The 21652-nt window shown below is 29.4% G+C and overlaps 1 protein-coding gene across 1 annotated transcript in view; it reads left to right on the forward strand.

The window, feature by feature from the left end:
- The window catches only part of LOC121117007 (glutamate receptor ionotropic, NMDA 2B), a 42413-nt gene extending 25215 nt beyond the window's left edge, over positions 1-17198 (forward strand). Inside the window, exons 5-8 of the mRNA XM_040711335.2 lie at positions 120-466; positions 10641-10862; positions 15912-16220; positions 16680-17198. Coding sequence (XP_040567269.1) covers positions 120-466; positions 10641-10862; positions 15912-16220; positions 16680-17055 — 1254 coding nt within the window. The 3' untranslated portion in view covers positions 17056-17198. The remainder of the gene's footprint in view (positions 1-119; positions 467-10640; positions 10863-15911; positions 16221-16679) is intronic.
- The last annotated feature ends 4454 nt before the right edge of the window (positions 17199-21652 follow it).

Consider the following 21652-nt stretch of genomic DNA (forward strand, 5'->3'; position numbering starts at 1 on the left):
AATAGTTTGGGGGGTCACTCTCGAATGTTATTTATAAGTAAACAATGCTCCTCCCCCATTATAATTACTTTTTCTTAATTAATCATATAAATCATCTCCTATTTTATTTTATTTTTCAGTTTAAGCATTCCCAGGGACGTTTTTCATTTTTACGAACACTCTGGCTGGTATGGGCTGTTCTTTTTCAAGCTGCAGTCAATGTAGACTGCCCTCGTGGATATACTGCTCGATTTATGGCTCACATATGGGCAATGTTTGCCTTGATATTTCTTGCCATTTATACTGCTAATTTGGCTGCTTTCATGATAACGAGAGAGGAATTTCCGAATCTTACAGGAATGGATGATCGTAGACTTGTGAATCCCACTTCTGTCAAACCATCTTTTCGTTTTGGAACCATTCCAAATGGCGCAACTGATTACATTATGAAGAATAATTTTCCTCAAGTTCACAGTTATATGAATAAGTACGTGAGAAATTTATTTAATTTTTAGCTCAAACCTTCAATTATTTAAGTTCATGCTTCATTTTTTTAACAAAGAGTTCCAAGTAAAAGTACACATGTTACCATATTTCAAAAATATCAGCTGGATCTTTTTTGTGTTAAATACTTCGTTCTATTACAAAAAGGTTTTAAAGAAAATGTCACTCTTTTTCGCGGACAGAAAAAATGTCGATTCTTTTTCCATTTTTTAAAATATATCTGACTTAATTTATTCTATCTTGGCATATTATTCATGTTTACGTGGCTTTAAGTTACCACTCCCCCTTAAAGAGAATTGACGGGGTTTAAAGTCTTACCTTTCCTTTTATGGGACATCATGGTTTGTTGATGTCTCATACTGACGAAATTATAATTATATCGTCATGCCAGTGGCATTTCACTTGTCAATTTTATTATAATAAGGTTAGTCATAAACGTTTATCTGTTCTTCTTGTAAAAATAAAAATACTACATTTGTTACTTTTTTTGTATTACAAACAAATGTGACCAATGATGTTACTTTAACGAGAAAGAAATATATTTACTTGATACATCTACTTTGTTTGCCCAATGAATTTCTTGTTACCTAACCTGTTCTAAAAACATTGTCACTTATAATCCTTGACGTCATTTATTAGCAAGGATAATGATAAACAAAGATGTTAGCTTAAGAAATGAACATATGCCATTAGTGGTATGGAAATAAGAAAAATGGCAGCAATAAGTGATAAAACATTTGAATTTGAATTTAAAAAGGCTGGATTTTCTACACAATGAATTGGTTTTATCAACTCATAGATATATTTATATTTGCAAATAATAAAGTCAAATCTGTAATAAGCGATCAAACAAGGGAAACAGAAAAAAAAGATGGCTTACTACAGTGGACCTTTTTATCAAAATTTTGTAATAATTCTAAATTTGAAACTTGGATATCATATTAAGCCTGGTAGTTTTAATAACAGGATTGACCGTATTGAAATCAAATTTGATAAATGAAAACTTGATAAATCGTACAAGGTTACTTAACACCTAAAGTAGACACTCCAAACAAGGTATCACTTCATACGAAGATGATTATAAATGATAAATAATACTGCAGAGATAAGCCTCACTTCTTTCGTTCTATATTATAAAATAAGGCTTTTCTTCTATAAATTGAATTATAAACCAATGTACTTGTGTAAATCAGTATATGATTATATGTAACACAAAGGTAAAAAAATTATAGGCTCCGCAAATAGATGGGGCTATAATATTATAATTCACCTCGTTTTTAGATTTACCAACCTTCAAAAGATAGCTGTAAAAATTTTAGGACGATTTGTTCTTTAGTTTGTGAGTTATTGTGCTAAATATGATGTTACTTTTGTTATTTCAAATCCAATGAATGAAAAAAAAATTTGTGCTTTAATTTTACAGTGCTTCTTGATATAAAAAGTACCGTTCAAGCTGTTTAATGGATTGAAAAATGTTATGGAAACTTCTACTATAAAGTAAATAAAAAAGAAATATTTGTATAATTTAAAAAAACAACCCAATTTGGAACCAAAAACCCCGTTTTTTCTAATTAAAATTTGGATTTTCACCTATGAAGAGACGGCTTTTGCTAATATCAGAAAGTTACTTTAACTACCCAAGACTGCAGTACAATCAAACATATTGTCTTGATTTGGCCTAAGTTAAAATTACTTTATGAATTCGTTAATGGAGTAAACAATTGGTTTCTGATAAAAAGTTGATCTTATCCAAATTTGATAATATTTAAAAAGAAAAGAGAATTGTTGTCAAGGGCAATTTACAAGCACTTATAGAGGTGTCAGCAGGATTTTTCATTGGGATGGAGGGAGATGACTAGCTCGAAAATTGGATGACGTCATAAAATACTATTTTCATTCTTGCTTTATATTAAGGACCATTTTCTAGCTTAAACGCATGTATGTCCGTAGAACAAAATTTCATATTAGGGTCCAATTTTAGATTTCGTTACTACACAGAAAGAATGGAAGACAAGTCAACAGTGCATATGGTTACTGAATATATTAAAGACATATATGTACTCCCATGGGGGAAAAAAATCAACTATTTACAGTAGAAATAACTTTTTTTAAATTCTTGAACAAATAATATCCTTAGAAAAAAAAGGATTGCTTATTTTCAACAATAATATTTTTTCTTTCAATTGAACTATTGCTGATTTCTTAATAACACTTTACTAAAATTTAAATGAATTAAAAGAAATAAGTCTATTTGCATATATTTCTGATTTTTTTTTCTTAGTTAAAATCTGTCTCACACTTACTGAAAAAATAAGAAAATAAAATACCTTGGTGCGAAAATAATATTTCCTAATTTATTATCATTTACTCCTAAATTCAGTTATCAAATTCTAAAATAATTTATTTGCGCTTTCTTCAGTTATCTGTAGAAAATACAAAACAATATATAAATGATTAACACATAATATTTGGAAAATGTATCTGCAATTAAGAATTTTCATAAGGGTTGACTAGCTCAGAATTTTGGAGGTGACTATTTTTTTTAAGGGAAAAATTAATATTGATTTTTTTATTTATTGTTAAAATTTGACCTTTTAGATATAATTTTTTTATATGCTGTGTTTCATATTGATTTTGCAAAAAAAAAAAAAAAAAAATCACACAAAATGATTTCCCTTTTTGACAAATTTATTAAAAACTGACAAGAGCCAGCAGCAGATATTTGACTAAGGTTTTGGCCTGATCCATCTAGCGGTTCAAACAGTTCCGGTTCTTGAACCGCTAGAACAGGAGCCATCAATGTCGAACTGAGACTGAAACTGGGGCCACAATATATTGCTTATCGGTCTCCGTTCTTGTACTTATTTTCGGTTTTTGTATTTTTTGGTATATTTATAACCTTTCAATATTTCATCTACATTATTTTATGTAAATGAAATACCTCTTACTTTGATTATATCGCGCCATTTTTAATACAAAAAGAAACAGAAAAAAATCCAGGTCCGATACTTAGCTTGTCGGGGCCATATAATATGATTGATATAATATTTCTTAAGCCAGCATTTCCCAAACTTTACTATGCCAAGGCCCTACACAATTATATATTTTTAGTTGAGACCCGTTTATACAAAACATATTTACTATTTATGTGTAGAATGAAAGCAATCCTCAATTCACCATCTTCCTGTGCCCTCCCCCCTTAGTCTCCTCTCACGGCCCCACTATGAAAACCCTTTTCTTGAGGAACCCTAATTTCTGACACCACTGTTTGAACTTCGTGTACTACAAACTCTACGTATAAGGTAGCTGCTGCTCTGTTTTTATCTAATATAATTCCCTTGATCGCAATCTCCTAGCAACGCCCCTTTTCTTAAAGTGTCTATTACCAAACTGATCCTGTATAAAAATTTGAGATCGAAGACCGGAACCGACACCAATAAAGTTGAAACGAGACAGGGAGTGATAGAACCGCTTGACCTGAACGGGACTCAACCTTCTATTGGACAATAATAAAATAAAATACGGGATGTATTATGGAAAGTGATATATGTCATCCGACAAGATAACTTACGTCTTTCCTAATCATTTGCCTTATTTGTATTTTCAAGGGTTGGAACTAATGATCTATTTTTACAAATAGCGCGAGACTTTTTGTAATCATAACCTGAATAGTATTGAACTCAGAGTAGAATTAAAGATTGAGATCCGGGTAATTCCTGCCCATTTCCTTGCAAAAGACACAAATAAATTTTTATTTCTTTCTTTCATCGAATAGATCCTACGATGCGTCATGACAGCTTAGCTACTTTCTTCTAAAATATTTTTATAATTGTCAAGATTACCATTTTGTTTTGCGGTTTCATTTTTACAACTGTAACTATTTTATTATTCTCATTTTGTCGAAATTATTAGAGCTGAAAGAATACTCTAAAATGAATTAAGTTCATGCATTGAGACTAAGTAATTCAATTTTTACATAAAGCCTGTTTCTATTTTTTTTTAAATCAAGGAATACTTTTTTTCAGAATAAATTGGCTTTCTATAATCAGGTATTTTTAGAAAGTGATGGATTTTTTACTAAAAAACCCCAAACCAACATCTTATATACATTTCCTAATTTTGTACATATAATACATTTACTCTCATACAAAAATAAGATATATTAAGTTTATTTTAAGAGAAAAAGACATTTGTTAATACATAAATAAATGTGTTTATAGTAGAAAGTAAACTGAATGTCTGATCCATGTACAATAACAAATCTAATTTACCGATTTACGTTTATTTGTTGTAGAGACGATAATGGAATCTAGATTGGTAATTTGTCATTGTAAAATGGCAATGAACATCATCTATGACATAGGGAAAAACAAAAATACAGTTATATCTACAGATAAAGCTTCCTCAACCGTCACTTTTTTTTTATTAAACTACGAGGTGTTTATTAGTTGGGGACGGAACGCGAGAGCTTCTTCAAGTTATTTATTTTATGGAAAATTGTTTTGACATACAAACTCCTTCAAGGAACGAATTAAACAAGTATATACAAATATTACTGTATTTAATTAAACCACTGAGTATAAAGGTATATTATTGTTTCAACATCAGCTTAAATAAATAAGTTGATTTGTTAATAGTTTATTTCATCATCAGAGTTGAATATAATATCTCTAGCTAGAATGACAGATTATCAATGTAAGAATAACAAACCAACGTTACGAAATATTATTTTTTCACTGTTTGTCAGCTGATACCTTTGCTCAATAATTGGTGCCACTGAGATTATCAACTACAAAAACTCACATCCTAAAAAAAAGCATAAGATTTACAACTCTGTTCATAATGATATCTGTCACCAAATATGTCGTCCTAGAACGTTGTGGAATATTTGACATTTAGTGTACTATAAGTCTATAAAGTATTAAATTTATATTCATTTCTAAGTTTAATTCCGAGGAAAATATTTTTCATTTGCATACTAAGTATATAATATATGTATATATAATAGATATTGGGAATCATATGCAAACTCCACCTATGGATAAGGTGTAATTCACTTTTATGTTTGTAAATGATAAAATATCTGAAGATATTTTTTCTGTTCAATTATATGGTTATTCATATGTTGCAGGTAATTGCATAGTGCATAAAAAACTATACACTCATATTTCAAATGTAAATAAATATTTTTTAATTCATGAGTATTATGAGATTAACAAAGTTTAACATTTGCATTTAGGGAGGACCGTTCCTTCATTTTATAAGTTAATGGGTTAGACCAAGCTTTTTAACATTCACAAGTTTTTGATCATTTCTAATTTTTTCTTGTTTTCGCCGAATCCATATTTGGTGAATTAAGGGAGGCTGAGTATACAGAATAATTTATGATACTCTGAGTGCCCCCTAAAGTACAAAAACTATTTTCGTAGCCCATTAAATTTGGACATAGTTTGAGGTGATGTTCGTCGTTTCACAACTTGATTTTAGCCCTGTTTCTTTGCAGACTAATAATAAATTTGAGGGAAGAAATGAACGACTAAATTAATGCATATTAAATATTTTTGCTGTTAATAATTTTATTTTTTTCCATTTAAATGTTGAAAAAATGAATTGAAAGTACAAACGAGGCTCAATTTTGTTCAATAATCAAACTTGAATAAAAATTATGTTCAACTCGAGTACTATCAAGCTAGGTTTATAATTTATTTTTTTATACTAAATAAAATAGTATCATAAATATGTACCCCTTAATTTGTTCCTTTAGCATTTGCTTTCATTCTCTGATGATGTATGTATTAACGCGATTATTTAAAATTATATTTATGTATAATAATGCGTACATATAACCCAACTCGTTCGTACAATGAAACCATCGAATTTTATTCTTTAAAGTCATAAAGATATTAAAAAAGTTTGTTACTTTCATCAATAAGATTCTCTTCATGTATTTTATGTAAATATTAATATCTTGGGTTATATATATAACACATTTCAAAGTCAATTCATAATCCTAGGTAGGGTGAAGTAAATGTAATAATATAATGTTTACGTGTACTTAATTAGTGCAACTCCATTGGAAGCATAATAGGGACATTAAAAAAATATATCCAATTCCAATTAACAAAATTACATTATATAGGTCTAAAAATACTCTTTTTGAAGATTTTTTATTTTTTTGTTTGTTTATTTTCCAATGGATTTTTGTTTTTTACTTATCATTTAAATTGGCTCAAATAGATACACAATGCAGAAAAACTCTAAAATAAGCCTTAAACTTTTTCAAAAAAGTACAATTTGTTAATTTGTTTAGGATCAAATATGTCAAACCTTCATAACTTTAACATGCGAGTTTTGCTGTGAACATTTTTACCGTTGGGGAACATTTTTACTTTTTCAAATTCACCTATTGCAGATTTTCGTATTTGCCTCCTTTTTTATAATATATGGTTTGAAATTTATCTTTAACTTTTAATATTATACCTCAGACATAGATCTGAAGAAGAAAAAAGATGGAAAAAAGTTGAGGATATAAGTTTTGATAGTGTTTATAAAGAAAAAAGAGTAAGGAGTCACAGATCTTGGATCATGAGTCTATTTGGAATGGACAAACTGGTAAGTGGTACCTTTGTAATAGTCATGATCTTAGTTGATATTTGAAGAAATATAAGAAACTTCATCGATAGAAAGAAATTAATCTTTCAACAATAAGCATCAGAGTAATGTTCAAACCTATGATATAAAAAACATTAAAAAACGGTGAATATATCATGCAGCAAAATCCCCATGAGCCAAATAAGTGTGTCGAAGTTACTGGTGGCAATATCACACGAAGTAGAACTACTGGTCATTCATTAATATAAAGATCTAATGAGATAATCATATCATACATATTTAAGACCTCAATAAATTACTAGAGCATTAAAAAATAATAAGATTTTTCTTATTAATTGTGACAAAAAGCTCTTTATAATCACGTGAGCTTGTTAAGTATAAGATTTACTGTATAGAAAGTTAAAATAATAAGAACTCAAAATATTTCGTTTTACAAACTTTATATCTAGTATAATAATATAATTAATGATTATATTATGTAGTTACTTAAAAGTGAATTGAACAAACTCCCTATCAAATGGAATAAGTTTCCTAGTTGTATGAGAATATAACTAATTATCTAGCTAATGGTTATTTATTTTTAACCATTAAAAATTATATTAGTTTTATGTAGGGTTTAGCAAACTTTTTAAGACTGGCGCCCACTTGCCCATCCCCATTTTTTCTTTTATCATTAAAACCACACATTAATGAATTAAACAGGAAGTATATAATTGAAAAAAACAAAAAAAACTATAGGGGTTTCTTAATTTCTTGATAATGAGATGAGTGTACTTTGTGTAGGAATATTAGTTTCCCCATGTTAGTTTGAAACTCACTAATAGAAGACGTAGATTTTCACATTCGGTAATTCTAAGTTTGTTCCTCTGCTTAGAAAAAAGCATAGCATCGACGCTGATATTCTATCAAATATGATATTGAAAAAAGAATAAAATATATTTCATAATGTATATAGCATGTATGTTTTTTGTACCTAAAAATCTTGATATGATATTTAGATTTTTTTGGATCTAGTGCAGTTTTAATTCATACTAGTTTGAATCTATCTCTCTTGTTTCTTCACGGATCACTGAAAGGAATGTATCGATAAACCAGTCCGTTACTTTTAGCCTTAAAAGATTCTTAAATCTTTAAGACATGCCTCTTTGCAAATCACATATTAGAGCACTCTACCCATGATTTTATATGTTCTTTTATTTTTCTAATTTACAGAGGCTTATAAACTGTTAAGATTCATGATGGCTAAATTTCGTTTAAATAATTAACACTTAAACAGGAAGGTGGAGTTAACAGATGAAACTCTGATAAGATTGTCATGATTTTCTTGTAACTGGAAATTAATTTCAAGAAATTTTGAGAATATATCTGACAATAAGCAATGTCACTTTTGATGTTTTTTTAGATGAGTACAAAGCCCAGTTTTACAGTCAAACAAAGAATATAAACGTTTAAGAATGTTTTCTTTTCATCTAACTTCTGCGCGTAGTAATACACTCACAAACTCTTCATCATTATTAATGTCAAGCTGTTAAAACAGTCTGGAATGGAAGGAATGTGCCTTGACCTTATTTATTGCTGTCATATTAATTGATTTGTACTACCAGATGCGGTCACAGAGCACTGCAAGTACACAATATACAGTTTTTTTCATAAGACGGATTAAACCACAATGATGATGGTGTTAGCAAGTGGGATATTTTTCTCTTTGATAAAATCATCAATGATATCAAATACTGACTCTTCTTTTATGTTTGTTATCTTGAACCATCTTTTTATCTTTGACAAAACGAAAATAAGAGAGAAGCTCAGATTCATGTCCTGGTAATGTGGACTCATCTAACTTCAAGTATGTTTTGTTGCGGCAAAACTGTTGCACAATTAACCTTTTATGTTTTCATCTATTTCATTTAATCTTCTTTATACTGAGTTATTAGTTTGAGGTATGCATGTGTGATGCATGTCAACCTTTGGTAGACTATTGTGAAGAAGAGCTTAAAAAGATATTTCCAATAGTTTTAGGCGCCTTGAACGTTTCTCGAATCGACTAGAAATATGATTTATCAGAGTGTTTCAGTCCTTGCTTAGAGTTTCAGGTCTTAGAATTCGGGCTTTAGTTTTTTTATCTTACTTTTCAGTAGTTTCATATTTTTAAAACAAACAAACAATTTGTTCTAAGTAGTTTGTCGCATATGAGAGTAACAACTGAGTATAGGATAAAATTAAAAGGCGCCAATAATGAAATCTCTAATAAAGTTAGAAGTGGGTTGTGTAAAGGGCCATTCTGTAGATTCTGATGTACTGTTAGACATAAAATGTCTTAAGACACATGTGTCTTAAAGACATTGTGTAAGCCCAATTTTAGTACATAAATTTGGCTAAAATCCCCTTTTTAGAACCCAATTTTGAGAGACACTTTGATGTAGAAGTTAGCAGTACTTTAGTATTTAGAATAGGAATTACAAAATAAGATTCAAAATTGTAATTATAGATAAAATGATGAAAAAAAAAATTATGAGATATTTACATGCAGGGAGGGGGGGGTGTGTGTTGTTATACCCTTTATAGGGGGGGCTCACCCCAACCCCAATTTTCTGAAGCACCCATTCCCCCCCGAAAAAAAATATATAAAATAAATTTAATTAATAAGAATTACTGTGTTGATAATTATGAATGTTAGCAATGCCCCTGTTTACATTTAAAGACATAATACAGAACGATGTTAAAAATATCAACGATATTTTTTATTATTATACAAAATATATAGAAGCTTTATTCCTGTATAATCCCAATCTCCTAGAAACTGACAATATTTGTTCGTCATGAACATTGTGTACATAATTAATATTATACCTAACCCACTTTCCATAATTCCCATTCTTAAACCTAACCAAATTATCTATGTAGTGCTTCCCATCCGCGCTTCCATCCAAGTAGAGCTCTAAATAACACCCAAGTTGACCATAAATGTCCCACATTATTGTCACAATGTCATTTTGAGAAAAAGTAATGGAGTCGTATTGTTCATCACTGGCTTTTGATTATTCTCCAGCTTTATAACCATAACTTTTCAGCTTACTCATGATCTCATCCTCAGTCAGAAATATGATGGGATCGGTTGCTTCACAAGGTGATGTGGTAGTATCCCATTGTGTCGCCGTTCAATTTTTTGACCTTATACTGTCCTGGTCTAGTCATCACATCTTCCAGATGTGTTACTCGTTGGTGCTGGATCTCCAATTGACTTAATTCTTAATTCAGGGGAAAGTAGAATTTCCCCTGAATTAATATATTAAAAAAAATATTTTATTAAGGTAATATAGTCATTTATAGGATAAAATTGTACTTGAATCAATTGTACCTTCCAAATTGATATCATTCCCCCAATAATGAAAATCCATCACTGACCATTCTTCCTTGATTTTACAACTCAACCACTGAGTATAATTCCTAGTTAAAAATATAATTGGGCAAAATATTGTATATTGGTAAAATTGTTTGATAATATTCTTTTTTTTCTTTTTCTAATTCAAATTATTATTTTGTAGATTTAATCGATCTACTGTCAAAGAGGGATTCAAAGCAGTCAAAAATGATCGTCTTCACGCCTTTATTTATGACGCTACCGTATTAGAATATCTTGTTGGACAAGATGATGAATGTGATATACTCACAGTTGGTTCTTGGTATGCCATGACAGGCTATGGGGTTGGTTTTCCAAAAGGGTCTCCATGGATACCACTTTTCAATCATTATCTCATGATCTATAGGTAAAGCAAAATTTTATATTATTTTATGAGAAGGATACGTGGCTTATTTAAAAAAATGTATTAATTAATAATTAACATTGATAAAAAAAAAGAAGTTCTATAGATACAAAATTCAATAATTAACCAAAAGGGAATGTGCTATAGCTTGGGGATGTTATACCAAAAGAAATATTAAAAACTGTTTGTTGCCCATGAGGTCAAACATTCGAGACTGTCTAAAAGGACACACAAGAGTTCTTCCCCATACCCACAAACATTCCAGACGTCTCAAATTATGCAAAGCAAATTCCCCCACAAGCTATAATACCTATATACAGGGAGCGGGGATCAAATTATCGGCAAAATATTTTTCTACAAAAGACAACACAAAATATAAATTTAACTTTTTTATTGAAAATCAAAACTATGACGAGCATATAGGTATAGAGTAGCCATTCATTCGATATAATCACCGTTGGCATCAATAACGGCTTCAATACGGCCTCTGAACCGGCCGCAGGCTCTTCTGACCATCTCATTGTCCATGTTGCCGAATACCTCCTTGATTCAGTCCATCAGTCTGGCCTTGGTGCTATGGGGATGTCTGTTGGTATGTTTCTCGACATAGCCCCAGATAAAATAGTCCAAAGGATTAAGGTCGGGAGAGTTAGGAGGCCACAAATCCTTGGTTACGACGTCCTAACAGTTCTCGGTTAACCAATACATGGAGATTTTGGACACATGGCAGGGTGCTGAGTCCTGTTGCCACACCCAGGGCCTATCTCCGGTCACCCCTTGGATCCAGGGCATAACCACCTTCTCCATAACATCCAGGTAGACCTCTGTATTGACCTTTATACCCGTTTCAAACATGTGGGGAGGCATAATATGACCTTCACTGCTGACCACCCCGAACACCATGACTGTTGCAGGGAACTTGGTCAACAACCAATCCTTTAGGATACTCTTTTCCATTCGATTTTTTAATTATAGGTTATCTCATAGCGGATAAAAATAATAATGATAACAGTTGTGGAAAATAACGGTAGGCCAGGGTCGCCCTTAAGCAACTGCGATTACAGTGACCTGCACTTCCAATTAGTCTAGCTCTTGGTTGAAAAAAAAAATCTTTTATGAAAAATGTTATTTGTGAAAAAGGAAAATATTATTTAATGAAAAAAATCATTAAATGAAATTTGGACACAATCAATAAAAAAGTCCTAAATTTGCCTTATTCGTAAACAGGTAGTATCGCTGGCAAAGAAACCAAAATTAAGAAATTTTGATTTACTGTGAAAATTCACGAATCTGCACGTGGGCTCCACTTTTTTTTTTTTACATATATTAGAATGTACATACATATATGACACAAGTTGGAAATTTGGTATCGCTGGATATTTTTTATTTTTGGATTTTATTCAAAATAATAACCATCAAACGTCCATAAAAACGGTATTCATGGACGCGTTTTGATTTGAAAATCTGTGAAATGTCAAAAAAAAAAAAAAAAAAAAAATTTGGTGTTATATAAAGTGCATTTATCTGGACGTTTCTCTTCATTTGTAGAACTCAAATCTCGTTTTTTGATACCAATTGTTTAATATAGCATTGTCTTACAAGTAATACAAATTATATTATTTATTATTATTTTTAACTCTGATCATTCAGAACCCTCCTAAAAAATTCTTCCAATCCAAGGGAATAAAAAAGTTTCCAACAATCCTTTAGAGATATCATCCCAATCTCCCGAATTTATTGTTACAATATGTTTTTCTTAACGACATTAGCTTGTTTGGTACATTAGAATTAACAAAACATACACTTAAATATATTTTTCTACTTACAGCCCCTCTGCTTTACATAAGACATCCTTGTTTCAAGGGGTACTACTTTTTTTATATATATTATGTAAGGATGTTTATCGTGCTATAGTTTATGGAAGATCATGATGCCAAATAGAAAAAAATGCAATATAATTTTGATGTGATTTGGATTTTTATAAAATCGAATGATAAATACTATTTACTGTTTTAAAAAAATTAATAAAGCAAGAAAAAGGCTTCAGAAAAAAGGTATTCTATAAAATAAGAACTTTATTTTCAAAAATAAACCTCAATATGTTTTTGTTTTCCTAAAAAATGGTTATTTGAAAAAAAACCTCATATTTTTATTATAAAATAAAGTTTTTAATTATCCTATATTAAGATTTAATGCCTCGCTCAAACTGTTTCATATATGACTCCACAAAAGCTAATGTAGGTCTTGTGATTGTTAACGACAAAAAACCTCATATAGTAGAAAAGGCCAAGAACTTACAACTCTAGAGTCTCTTACAGCTCAACGGTCGTATCTAGAATAAGTATAACTTACAAAAAATAAAATAATAGCAAACCGTTCATTTTTTTTCTCGAAAAAGAATGCTGTTACTTATATAAAAAATTCCCATTCTTACTCATTTCTACATCAAACTTGTAGATACAAGTACATTATACATATAAGGAATATAAACCCAAGAATCCATCTTGATTACAAAAACTTACTGATCTATACAAAGAAGCTGTATCATATACACAAAATTGATTCCTTATTTATCAAGCTAGCTATTGAATAAGACTTTTTTTTTTTAGTACACACAAAGACCTAATCAAGTCAATAGTTTCCCTTATTATATACCTACACAGTTTTTTCCAATTCTTATCTTCATTTATGGGATGGATTTTTATCAAAGGATGAAGAATTGTAAACTTATATATTTTTTTCTCCCATAATACATATTCCTTACTTTTTTTTAAATAAAACTTTGTAGACATATTAAGCGTAAATCAACTGAAATTCTAAAAAAACAAAACACACAAGCTCATCAAACGTACATATGTATACTATTTTTTAACACATCTTATATTTATTCAAATATCTATAGACTAGACTGTCCCGTTTTTAGATTAATATATACATCTGCCTCTGCACAAAGCCTTTTCAACTACGGACAATATCAAAACTACATTTGACAACACACTCAAACAATTTTTTCCATAGTAAAGGACATTTTAATTTGGAAAAAGGGTATTTGTGGTTCAAAATTGACCGTTTTTAGACTTGTACCATCACAACTTGATGCGATGGGTAAAAAAAAAATCATTTTTTTCTTTAAATTCAGATTACTTGTTTAATATATTGCAGACCTTGTTTTCAATAACTGTAGGGGTGTTAGATGTGCTCAATAATTATCAGTTTTTCTGTTTTATCAGACTGTAATTAAATATAAAAGTTTTTACGGCTACTACATTTTGGGTGACCAACCTTCTTTAATTGCAAGAACATCTCTTTAGAACCAGTCCAGACCCTCCAGATTTTTTACTTTTCAGTCGGGTTATTTGATTGGTTAAGTCAATTTTTATAATCTTGTTCGTGCAAAAGAGAAACAAAAGTTGGTATTTTTAATTTAGTATACAATAGTTATTAACTGTAATTATATAAATTTACGAAGAAAAGTCACTTTAAACATAAAGAAAGATGAAAAAATATATTTTTTGATCATAAATCGAATGTAGTGAGCAAAAATAATTATTTATCCCTAAATTTTACTAATTTTAAAATGTTTTTTCCTCCTCCTAATACGGACACTAATCCATAATCCCGCAAAATGTGTTTTATTTGGACATGAAAATATAGACAGCCTAGTAATAAGTTAATGGTGTATTCTCTAAGAGTGGAGTACTTAATATTGCACGACCTTTTTTTAGAGCTAGAAATAATTTTTTTTTGTCGGTGTTGAAAAAAAAAAGAATAACGTTTTCAGCTGCTAATCTGCATAAATTCTTCACATAAGAGTCTTAGATTATTATCCCTATCGGTAGGTAAAAAAAAAGAGAGTGTAAAAATTCAATAATTAGGCGCGAGGAGAAGATGGGTGGGACATGTAGTAATACTGAATAAGTTGTCCTTTTAACATTAGCTGCTTGTTTTATCTTTCTTTCTTTTTGTGACCGGGAGTAGTTGAAAATGCATTACTGCTATGGAGAGGAGAAACCTCAACATTTCGTGTAGGGAAAATATTGTAAAATTATATTTAGACGCATATATTATTATTTGACTACACAATTAAATTTCTTTATACTAAAATTATGTGGGAATTTATATTTCATAGAGGTACGTTAACATCACAACGATTTTTTATTGGTTGTTACTTGAACAAAGATATAACCCTTTACTAAAGTTATAACTCCCCAACAAATCATAAGTGTACTCTCCTTTATTTATGAGCGCACGCCCTCATATTTGCTTTAAGTTTAGATATTCTTTTCTCCAGAATGAAATAATAGTGATAAGTATAGGTAGTTTAGCTAAATTAAAATAACATTGTTTAGGCTGACAAACAAAAAAAAAGTCAAAAGCGGAAATAATGCTTAAAATTATGACGTAAAGAATAAATTTATATAAAAAAAAATCAACAGTCTTGATATTATTGAGGAAAAGCAAACTTGAGAACCTTGTGAATTTGAACTGTGTCTAACAAATATAATTCAACTTATTCGAAAACAATCCCGATTACACTTGTCAGATCCGATTCAAACTTGCCTAGAGTGCCGTTTTTTTTTTTTTTTTACTTTTGGTGTTAGATGCACACCAGAATGTATAAGAAGGATAGTAGTTTTATCCCTTCCCTTGTGTAAATGTTAGTAGTTGTTTGAAAGCCTTCCACTTTTTTACTTCTTTTCTTTTTGCCGACTAGGAGCAATTTATATATTATTAGAATAGTTATCAAATGAAAAAATAATTCAATTGAAACAATCGGGTCATAAATTTAAAAAAAGTAAGAAAAACTTTTTCTATTAGATATTATTATTCTGATGACATAAAATAAATAGATCAACTAAGGAAAATATTTTTATCCCTTAAGAAATTCGTTACGTAATTCCCACATTCATTTCATAAATTGTGGGGTGAGAAAAAACCTCATTGACGTTTTTAATGAAAGAGTGTATTCTCCATTTATAAACAGTTCCTTGATTTATATGTATAGTAGGATATTTATGAATATTTAATTTAATGTATTATAAATTTGTGCAGGGAAAATGGTGATTTAGAGAGAATGCAAACGTTTTGGTTCACTGGAGCATGTGAGCCAACAAAACGAAAAATGACGTCCTCAAAACCACTGGCTTTAGCTCAATTTACTTCTGCTTTTCTTCTTCTTGGAATAGGGATTTCCTTCTCCGGCTGTCTTTTACTTTTGGAGCACTTATATTTCAAATATGGAAGAAATACACTATCATCCAATTTGATAGGATGTTGTAACTTAATCTCAATGAGTGTGGCGGAGTCAATCAAAGAAAAATTTAGTCAAGGGCAGCAAAAAACCCTTTATAAGCATATGAGGTACCTAGCATTTGTTATATTGGTTGTGTACAAGTTGTAACTTGTAAAAGCTACTGTTTCTACGTCTCATTACACCTAATTTTAATAAAATATCAGTCATATCCATTACCTATTAATTCATTTAATTTTGATCAATTAAAATTTATGATTAAGGATATATGAGTAGTATATTTGAATATTAATATGTGTTACAGAAGATTTATAGATTAGTCATATTCATATCAAAAGTCAAAAATTGCACCATCAGTATATTAAGACTCCAAGAAATATTCAATGATTGATTCTTTTCAAATCAGTACTCTAAATTAATCAAATTTTCAGGTTGCAACATTAACAATTTGCTTATTCATGTTACAATTTGTACAAAATTATAACTTGTACACAACATATATTAAACATATTTAAATTTATAAGCCAATAAATCAGATTCAAACAACTATCTTTTATATTTTTGAGCAGCCAAAGTGAAAAGTCATTTTTGTATCAGGACGATTCTCTAAAGAATGACTTTCTCACTTGTGAAGATCCCCTTTGTAATTTGAACGTTTATACCATGACTCGTGAATTGGAGGAAGCGAATGAGGTCATCAAATGTCTTCAACACCAAATTGATTCCCTTCCCCCAAAAGACAACTCTTCCTCTCACATTATCGAAGAAACCTGTAACAATTTACGTCCATCGATCTATACCATTAAAACCAGTCAAGAATTTCCAGAATCACTCCGTCGTCATTATCGCTTTTTGCATAATAGTCATACTTATAAGAAGCAAAAACTTGGGAAAAAATTAAAAGATTTTACTCCAAGGATATCCGAGATAGAAACTGTTTTATAAAGAAGGAAAAATAAACTCAAGAATTTAACATTTCAATACTCTACTTATTAATGTACCACATACTATTACATTTTTAAACATTTTTCAATAAGTTAAGAATTACTATAAGAATAAAGTATAGCACTTATTGTAAATTTACTCAATTTGACTTGTAGCTTTATTTAGCTTATAACTAGCAATGTTATCGGGGATAGCTCGAAGGTTTTAGGCGACAATGTAAAAACAAACTTAAATATTATACATTTGATTCATTAATATCGAAGATAACTCCCCAAAAAATAATAACCAATGATAACTACTTGAAAAAAAATAATAAATACACAGTTCAGGTTGGCATAAACACAAAAAACTCGCACACTAAAAAGTTCTAAGTATTTATAAATCTAAATATATGTTCTTTTCTTTTCTTTTTTAAAGGAGGTTCTGAGTTTTAGCTACACACGCTCCCTATTGAAAATAAGTCATCCTCAGACAAATAAACAAACTTTTTATTATCAATATAGATAATAATCTTCTTCTTTTTATACGAAGCGTCGACCATTTGATCACTTTTGTCTAAATTTAGTTTGCTTCCAAAAATAAAATTTGATGAGGAAAAGTCCATTTTCAGATATCAATTAATCATTTCTCCATGTTATGTATGATTTCCCCCACCCCCCTCCCAATATAATTCACTTTTTGAATTCATGGGGGTTGTTAAGTTAGTTATGGAGTAATACCTTTAAAATAACTCTTAGCGTCTCTTGTGTACAAGAAAAAAATATTCTTGAACATGTCGTTTCATCTCTTGGCTTTAGCTTTGGTCCTGGAGTAAAACATGTTTTAAAAAAAAAAATATAAGTGGAGTCATGAAATAAATGAAATATTTTTCTAGTTTAAGTACTCAAAAATGAACGAAAGCAGGCACTCATTTTCTGAAAAATATCTAAACTTATTTTGACTTCAATTTAGTATATATCTTACGTTATCTGCAACCATTTCATAGAGATAAAAACACAAATGAAAGTATTATTTCATTAAAATAACTTATACACTCCCGTTTTGGGTTAGCCATCGACTTTTCTACTCTTATTGGTGAACTGAAAGTTAGTTGGTTAAACTCAAATTAATTTTTGTTAAACTATGAACAATTTCCTACTATTTTTAAAGAATTTTGCCATAGTTGGGAAGAGTTTACATTGATTTTGCTTCTCATTTTTTTCTGTTTGTAGAAAAACGTTTCAGAAATAAAATAAAGATAGTATCGAAGAGGAGTCAAAGGTGTTGCCATTGACAATTCGCATAGGTAGGTCACAGTAGATGTCACATCTGATGTCTGCACTATAAATTAAGTTGGTGTGATAAAATATATAATTACTAGCTGTAATATCTGGCATTGCTCGGAGCTTTTAGGCGTCTATGAAAAGCCACCCTTTACTGTACCAATTGCAATTTTTTTATGAGCACACACGTAGTTACTCAATACATCGATGTTTTCTACTGAAAAATAAAAGAGTATACTAATAAATTGTTGTTTAATATGACGTGATAAATGATTACTTTAGCTCCTTACTAAACCTTATCTAAAGTCACTTTTCCTAATGTTCCTTTAATTGGTCATACGGAGTGGTACTGATTAAGTATAAGTATATTTTATTGGGACATTGGAATAATTTTTGGAATTACTTTGGTTGAAACTTTAACGTAAATCAATGTCGAATATATGAACCTCTGCAACTATTTATAGATTTATAGAAAGTTGAATTTTAGGTCGGTTGAATTGGATGCCCTTCATAAAAATATGGAAGATGTTTATACATATACAACTGCAATATTGTTTATTGTCTTTGTTTAATAGTGGGTTTCTCCAATATAATGTAATTGCAAGGAAATTGAGTAGGATAATATTGTCTTGAATGAAATTATTCACAATCCTATTGTTTACAATGAAAATGATCCACGAGGATATTAACCACAACAATTTTGTCTTACAATGATAATGTGCACTACAATTTTACAACGCAAGGATATAACCACAATAGCTTTATCGGTAACCTTTTCACCTCAACCTTTTTACATCAAACCTGTAGAAACTGATATCAAGGCAAACAGCATCAAAGAAGTTGGAATCTGTTTTATATTTTTTGCACAACCCTAACTATTTGATTTTGATAACAATTTTTTTGAAGAGGATATGTGTCTCTTGTCCTCTCAGAATTTCCAATAATGGTCAAAGTAATTGGTTTTGTGAATTTACTATACTATTTGAATTTGAACTGCTTCGGATTTACATTTTATTCTTTTTTCACATATACAACGTTTTCATTGTTTTAGTTTGTTTTTGACAGATAAAAAATGAAATCCCTTCTAATGTGCTCTGCATTTTGCTACTATTGAAAAAAAAAAATGGAAAGAAAACTTAATTTAGTGGAAAATTATTGATTTCTTTTGAAAGATTGTTCATTTTTCAAAGTTTAGTACAAATAAAAAATAGCTATTTGAAAAGAATAAATAATCTTTTACAAGTTTCCAAAGATTTTTTATATAAATTGATTCTTTTTTCCATTAAAAAAAAAAAATAGTAATTAGTGTATAGATCATAGCTGCTCACAATAAATCCAATAAAACATGACAACCAAGCAGCTCTTCTCCAAAATATTCTTTAAATTGTAATAGTTACAATGTTATTTTTTAACATTCTTTATTTGTTTTACAAATTATAAATAACCAACAAGTACATAAATAAACATTATAGTTTATAATGATTACTCTTCTTTTTTTTTTAGTGTATCGTTCAAACATAAAATACAATTTTTTTTTAAAACTTAGCCTTATATGACTTTTGTTTACAAGATATTGTACAACTTATATCTAACAATCTTAACAATTTAAGACCAATTCGTCCATTAGTTCCAGAAATATGCGAGTATAAAGTATGCAAAGTTAAATATATTTTTCATTAAAAAATGCCTCAAAACTTCGGGCAGAAAAAGATTTCCCTAAACTAGCATCAATGACTCACTTGATTTTTATTAAGGTATGTTCAAAATTATTATTAAGATTAATTAAATTTTATTCATTCAACTAATGTACATTTAAGGAAGTCTTTCAGATATACAATCCCTCAAAATGTAGTTTGCAGTAACTTATAACTCAACTTTTAAATTCATATTTAAAGTATCTGGCGCATGAGGACAGTAAATAAAAGAATTAAATTTTGATAAGTTACGTATTCTCAACAACTCTATTGTATAAAAATAAATTTTGAAATCTACCAAAATGATTTAAAATGTGTTTCTTTTGTAGAAGTGAAAATGTGACGATTAATAAAAGTTTAAATGCAAAAAAAAAAAAAAAAAAAAAAAAAAAAAAAAAAAAAAAAATTACTAAAGTTGCATTTTTTCCCCTTCCCAAAAGAAACGTTTTACACCAAAGAACTTCTTGATTTTGGAAGTACAATTTTTAAGGTATATACATTATAATATCCAAATTTCTTAAAAAGGAATTGATTGTACACGCCTGATAGATCTAGGAACCTACTTTTACTATACCATCTCCATAAATTGACACTTTAAAATGAATTAATAATGTACATTCTGTGCATAAAAAATTGCATATGTCACTTAGAAAATTTATAAAGAAATATCATCCTTGGAATCTTCAAAGCAATATCCTGAGAGAGGATGTTTAACAAGCTCTACTTTTTTTTTTTTTTGCTTTGATTTCATCTCCTTTGCCAAAGACTCCTCCTCGATTCTACTTAGGACCTAGTTGGATATTTAAATTATATCAATTTGAATGCAAAGTAGGTTTAATTGATGACTTATAATGTGATATTATTTTCAAAAATGTAATTTACATTCTAAAATTTTGTAACTATCCAAATCGGAGCACACTTGAAACTAAATTGAACGATTTCAATACTAGATCGACCAGTGAAACATTAGTTACTTTTTTTAATATCAAATTTTTTTTGTATTATTTTATCAGTTTAATTAAATTATAAGTATAAATAACATTTTGATCATATGTTGAAGAGTATTCTAAATGGTTTTGTTCTAATACCATCATATAATTTGCTGCTCATAATTAATTACTCTTTAACAAAAATTTTACCCAACTCTCAGACAAAGGAGATCTTTTAGGTAGGTAAAATTTAAAATCCTCTCTATATTTTGGGACAACTTCTTAAATTTGAATCTAAATAATATGATTCACAGAATAGATGGGGTTTGTACAATTGAAAGTTCTAGTATCCTCCATGTAATTCCAACAAATGGGGCATTCGAATTCTTCTCGCATTTCGGAGTTGATCTTTAAATATTCTATAATTTTATCTATAGTCAATTTAAATTATGAAAGTCAAAAATGTATGTATACCTGTTGACTCTTTTTGATTTTCGGGAATATTATGCGGAAGATCGTCAAGATTTTTCAAACTCAATAAGTCCCATTATGACACCCTTTCACAAAGTATACTGCAGATTTTCCATAATGTTCCTCTTTTTTGTTCGTTTACTACAAACACATCCTTAATTATCTTGTTTCTTTAGATTTAAATATTATTTTTCCTACGATATGAATGTAATCTTGGGAAGTTCTTCATATTATAAAATTG

Source organism: Lepeophtheirus salmonis, chromosome 1, assembly GCF_016086655.4.
Source record: "Lepeophtheirus salmonis chromosome 1, UVic_Lsal_1.4, whole genome shotgun sequence".
Taxonomy (NCBI): domain Eukaryota; kingdom Metazoa; phylum Arthropoda; class Copepoda; order Siphonostomatoida; family Caligidae; genus Lepeophtheirus; species Lepeophtheirus salmonis.